This window comes from Marmota flaviventris, chromosome 8, assembly GCF_047511675.1.
Source record: "Marmota flaviventris isolate mMarFla1 chromosome 8, mMarFla1.hap1, whole genome shotgun sequence".
In the NCBI taxonomy this organism is placed as follows: domain Eukaryota; kingdom Metazoa; phylum Chordata; class Mammalia; order Rodentia; family Sciuridae; genus Marmota; species Marmota flaviventris.
The window spans coordinates 105,343,662-105,349,661 of record NC_092505.1 but is presented as its reverse complement, the minus strand read 5'-3'; the positions used below and the strand labels follow the sequence as shown (position 1 = coordinate 105,349,661).

Here is a 6,000-nt window from a genome sequence, read left to right as displayed (position 1 = left end):
CCTTGCTCCAGGGACAAAGGCTATTTGAGAGAGGCCAGCCTTTTCTCGCCTCCCGAGGTTGTCATCAGAACGCGCTTGCATGGGACTCCACCTCCCCTATTCTACAGATCTTAGGTGGGAGAAAGTTGCCAGGTCCCAAGGCGTTCTCAGCGTCTCAGGAGATCCCGGCAGGCCTTTGTTGAGGATTGTTTAGGCGGCTGCAAACGGTAGGTTTCTCTCGGTCTCGCTTTTGTGAGTCGGGATAAGTGCGTCCCTTCTCGCTTGCCTTATGTCAGGCGAGGCGAAGAGCGTACTATTTTCCAGTCTGCCGGAGGGGGGGATACTCACGTGCGACTCTCTGCTTCCCGGAGAGCAGCACCGGCTCCCACGAAACTAACGCTCCATCTACTAGGAGGAGATTATATTGTTCCGGGAGCCTGCACAAAGGCAGGAACTACCATCTCCAAGAACGAGGCAATGGACGCGCTCCTTCACTCCCCCACAGTTCGCTTGAATTGGCCCGGTCTGCCCGCGTTAGCCTGCCGCCACAAAGCTCCCTCAGCCTCTGACAGCTCATTGGGGAGCACCTCAGGGTCTCAAATCCTAGCTCAAGGGGCGGGACGAGCGCGCGCGGGGCGGGGCGAGCGCTAGACAGAGTGCTAGCCAGGGGCGCGCGAGCAAAGCCGAAAGGAGCCGAGCCGAGCCGAGCCGAGCCGCGAGGTGCCGGGGAGAGGCAGGCAGAGCCGGGCCGGCCGCCTGCGGCTCAGTGCGGATTGTGCGGTGTAGCCGGGCTCTGCGTCTACCAGCCTCAGCCCAGGCTCCTGCAAAACTTTTATTCTCTTGGGCCCCCCGGGGTGTGTGAAGGCGTCGGAACGTTCTGCTGTCTCCGCGCCCTCTGCAGCGGCGACGGAGGGGACCTGCATCCCTTGCCCGCCGGGCTCTCGTGCCCTCAGCCTCCTCACCTGCCAATCGCTCCCCGGAGCCGCGAGGGGGCACCCCCGGAGGGATCGCGCGGGCCCGGTCGCCCCGAACTCCAGCTTGCCGCGGCAGACCCGCCCGGCGCAACTTTAACTTGGTGCCTCGCGCCCAGCCCCGGCACCCGAGGCTGCCGCCGCCGCCGCCGCCACCACCACCACCACCACCGCCCCCGCCGCCGCCGCGGCTGCCGCGGTTTCACAAAGGGCGCAGGAGGGGAGGCGGCACTGGCGGCAGGCACCGGCCTCCGGGCCGCCGAGGCAGGGAGACAAAAGGGAAACTGCCTCTGCTTGCGGTGCGGGTTTGGAACAACCAGCTCATCCGCCTCTAGCTCGGCTCCGTGCGCCTCCTCCCCCCTACCCTAGGCTACTGCTCCGCCTCCCTCCAGGCGGGCTGTCCCCGCAGTGCTTCGGACCAGGCGAGCCTTCAGGGCGCGCGTCGCTGCTGGTGGTTGGGGCTCTAGCGATAATAAATGATAGAGGATACGATGACTTTGCTGTCTCTGCTGGGTCGCATCATGCGCTACTTCTTGCTTAGACCCGAGACGCTTTTCCTGCTGTGCATCAGCTTAGCGCTCTGGAGTTACTTCTTCCACACGGACGAAGTAAAGACCATCGTCAAGTCCAGCCGGGACGCGGTGAAGATGGTGAAGGGCAAGGTGGCTGAGATTATGCAGAACGATCGACTTGGAGGGCTTGATGTGCTGGAGGCCGAGTTTTCTAAGACCTGGGAGTTCAAGAGCCATAACGTGGCGGTGTATTCCATCCAGGGCCGAAGAGACCACATGGAGGACCGCTTCGAAGTTCTTACCGACCTGGCCAACAAAACGCACCCGTCCATCTTTGGGATCTTCGATGGGCACGGCGGCGAGGTAGGAGTTCCCCTGGGTGCGCTCTCCACCCCCCCCCCCCACCCGTGTGTGTGTGTGTGTGTGTGTGTATGTGTAAACAACAGGATGTCGCATGTGCGACGGGGTAGGACTTGGGTGAGAGGGGCGTGGTGTCTGGACAGATGTGGCTCAAGTTGCCCCAAACACTGCTGTATGGGGACCTTGGAGCCGAGCGACCTGTTAGTAGAGAGTCATTCACCACATATTTCGTGCTGTTTTAATATGAGGTCTCCAAAGCCAAATGACCGTGCTAGTTTTTCGGGAAGAATTAATGGTATTTCCAGTGAACTTTTGTCCCGGGCCTCAGAGCCCCCGTTCTAGGGTTTGAGGATGCATTACCACAAAGAAGGAACACAGTATCTTTGATGTATTCTTAGAGAAAGGGACAAAATCTGCAAGGTAGAGAGTTGGTTGAGGGTGAAGGAAACCGTGACTCTTTCCCTTCGCCTTCACTGTAGGGAGGAACTCTAGAGTGGCTCTGCTCTTCCTCCCAACGCCATCAACTTTGCGAGTTCAACAGAGAGCACCTCGCTGGCCCAAGGGTTTTTTTTTTTTAAAGCTAGATCGCCTCATGGGACCGTGATGCCCCCACCTATGCAGAGATACCCGTGCCCGCAGAACTGGCTGTGCCCTGACCTCACCCCTGTGCCCTAGTCAGCATGGGGGTGCAGATGTCCCCTGGCTTGTAAACACCTTTGTTTGGAGGTTCATTTGGGAGCAGGAGATGGGGCTAAAGGCCAGCTTAGGTCTCTCTCACTTTTCTGCTGCATCTGGGTTGTTTGCTGGGACTTAGTTTCCTGATGATGAGGCTAGGGTTGGCTCCTGTCCTTGGCTTGGACCTGGGCTAAGTCTGGCAAATGTGGCTCCAGTGTCCTGCTCCAAAAAAACATCAGGCCAGTCACCCCATCTTTCTTTGGACAGTTTGTAACAAAGTTTCATTGCTTAATACCCCTTTCCCTTTGGCAGCATACTTTCTTTCTTAATTTTTGGCAGCATACTTTCTTACTCTTCTTTTCCTTTCTTCTTCTCCCCCCACCCCCCATTATTCTTCTTCACTCCCACCTGATTCCCCTTCTTTGCCATCTGATTGTTGTGTGGGTTGTAGGGAACTGTAGGGACTGTCATTCTCTTTCAGGCATTTGCTTGTTCTTTGGCCTTGATTTTGGGTAAACATTGAAAAAAACTTTCAATTGGTTATCTTATCTGCATTCTCCACCCACCATCTGCACATCTTTCCCTGGTTCTGTTCTACTTGCCCTGTAGAACCCACTTTGCCAAGAATGAATAAAACAATTAGAAAACTTTCTTGATAGAACTGAAATCAGTTTTTGCTATTTTCCATCCACCTTAGTCTTTTTTATTGTCTATCTTAAAAATGAAATTTTCTTACTAATAGTAATTTTGTAGCCTTTTGTCTGATGTGGGTTTTCCTCTCCTTGACCACAGCCTAGATGAAAGATGTGAAGTTAATTGGGAAGAGACACTGCATACTTGGGCAAAAACATAGCTGAATGATAAGGTTGCCAGTATAAGGACTGATTTGTCTTCTTGAGTCAGAATGTCTGTATTTTCATTTTATGTTCCTAGACTCAGGAGGGGAGAAGGAAATTATTATTCTATCATTTGTAAATCATTTAATAAACATTCTTTATCATATATTAAAATTGTTGGCTAATGATAATCTGATTTTGGTCTTAGCACAATTTTACTTTTAATTAAAAGGTTTTGATATAATAGTAATTTTGTAAAACTTTGGGTTGTGGTGGTCTAGATGTGATATATTGGCATGTTTTGAGCCTGTGTGTATAAGTGATTGGGTGATTACAATTTTTTTTCTTCTAAATTGATTTTCTAAAACCTGAAAGTTGAAGACCCAAGCAGGTTTCAGGTTGAAATTTTCCAGTACTATCTTGTTTTATGTGTACTTGGCTTTTTCATTAAATTTTTAATATTAAATGAAAATATGGTCATTTTTAGCCAAACTATGATTTTCATTGTGCTTTATGTTGAAATGCATGCTGTTTGCAAAATAATTAATATACCCTCAGAAATAGAATAATGGTTCTCTCTATAACCTTTTACCATGTGCAGCCTGTTCATTCATTTTGGCTGTGGTTTAAAGCAAAATAGGGTAAGTGCTATAAAAGGAGCTATTTAGTTGTTATTGATACTATAGTAATAACAAATACTATTGGATTATTTCTGTCTAGGTTTTTCTTTATATATCATTTGAAGACAATTCCCTGGTCTAATTCTTGTCTTTTGTGTTGTTTAACTCCTTTAACATTCACCAGAGGAGGGTGCCACTGTTTGATTTTGTTATAAATGACAGTTATGTCCTTTCAGAAAAGAAGGAGTACTCCATTACACACACACACACACCTCACACACACACACACATAGAGTCTCTAGAGTGGTAGAGAGGATAAATGAGGAGCTTAATTTTATTTCTAATAATTCACATTAATAAAGAAGCAAAGACCCACCTATAATGATGATCTAGAAGGGACCTTGTATATCTTTGTATATCTATTGTATTGTTGTATACCCATTTCGTTCCACTTTTTTTTAGATTGCTGGGGAAACTGTGACCTTCCAAAGACTACATTGCTAGTTTGAGGGCTTTAGTTTATAGATCTTCATATTAAGCCACTGGAAAAATTGGTTTGCATATTTGCACAGAGAAATAGCACTCTTCGGAAATACAAGGATGATAGAGACATAACCCCTATTTTTAAAAAGTTTCAGTCTAATGAGAGACAGACCTTTATACAAAAAAATTATAGCCATGGCGTGCTTATGATGTTATGGGAACATAGAGGAGAGACATTTAACTCAAACTGAGAAGTGGGAGGCCTAGAGAAAAACAGTGAAGGCATCATTTACTGCAAGATTAAAAGCATGGGCTTTGACTTGAGATCTGGCTTTGAATTTATGTTCTGCCTTAGACTAGTAGTGACCTTGGACAACTTGCTTAAACTGCTTTATCTGGGAGTTTCTTATCTTAAAAATAGAGATAATAATGCATGTAAGGTGTATATACCCTCATCAATTTTATTATGCCCTTCTAGAGAGGTGCTTAATGGACAGAAGGGTATGGAAGAAGAAAGCTCAGGAACTGAGAAGTCAGCTGTGTTGTGGTGGTAATATTCAAGGGAGAGAGACGCTACCAGGGGAAGCCACAAATTTGATCTCTAGAAAGATGAATATAAGGCAGGGATAATTCTTTAGTTATTCCTGAAACTCTCTCTTCGTTCTAACTTATGGTGAACTTCTGATTACTAATTCAGGATTCTGTTTATATGTACATTAATAAAGCAGCATTCTGACATCAAGTGTGAGTTTTCTGGTAAGTGACAAGGAGTATTCTCTATGATTAATTAATAAATTGGTATTCTAATTGTAACTGAACTCTTATGAGTTGGGTTAGCATGTATTAATTCTATTCAACTATGGATTTTTTGGGCGTGGGGTGGGTACCAGGGATTGAACTCAGGGGCAGTCAGCCACATCCCCAGCCCTATTTTGTATTTTATTTAGAGACAGGTCTCACTGAGTTGCTTATGCCTCGCTTTTTGCTGAGGCGAACCTGCAATCCTCCTGTCTCAGCCTCCCAAGCCACTGGGATTAAGGCATGCACTGCTGCATCTGGCAACCATGGATTTTTTGACAGAAATATGTCTCTGGACTCGATATGCTGGAAATTAGATTCTGGGTAGCTGTGATTTTATTTAGGTGGATGAAATCTTAAGGACTATTGTCTCTAAGTTTCTACAGGCCAGCTTCTTCACTTGATCCTCTTGGACATTTGGGACATCTTAATCTCTTAGTCTAGGAGAAGGATGACTGTATATACATATCTAAAGCTATGCGTTGATTATTTTGTGGTATCATGTAAGATTAAAACAAAAAGTAAAAAAAAAAGCTCAGATTGTATCAATTGGTATAGAAAGGTTGTTAGTTTTAAAATTTGAAGTTCAAAATAATGTTTATCTAAGAAAATGACTGCTTTTTGTGCTTATCTGTAGTTTTATCCATAGGCAATAAATTAAAAAAAATACTATGTAGAAAAAATATCACTAATCGTTTGAGGTTCTTTGTCAGTGTTCATAGCGGAAACTTATGTAGGGAATGGATTGTTCTGTGTTACATATGTT

The 6,000-nt window shown here is 46.4% G+C and overlaps 1 protein-coding gene across 1 annotated transcript in view; it reads left to right on the top strand.

Annotated features, from left to right (window-relative positions):
• The first annotated feature begins 684 nt into the window (after positions 1-684).
• The window catches only part of Ppm1l (protein phosphatase, Mg2+/Mn2+ dependent 1L), a 279,788-nt gene continuing 274,472 nt past the window's right edge, over positions 685-6,000 (top strand). Inside the window, exon 1 of the mRNA XM_027934024.2 lies at positions 685-1,825. Coding sequence (XP_027789825.1) covers positions 1,427-1,825 — 399 coding nt within the window. The 5' untranslated portion in view covers positions 685-1,426. The remainder of the gene's footprint in view (positions 1,826-6,000) is intronic.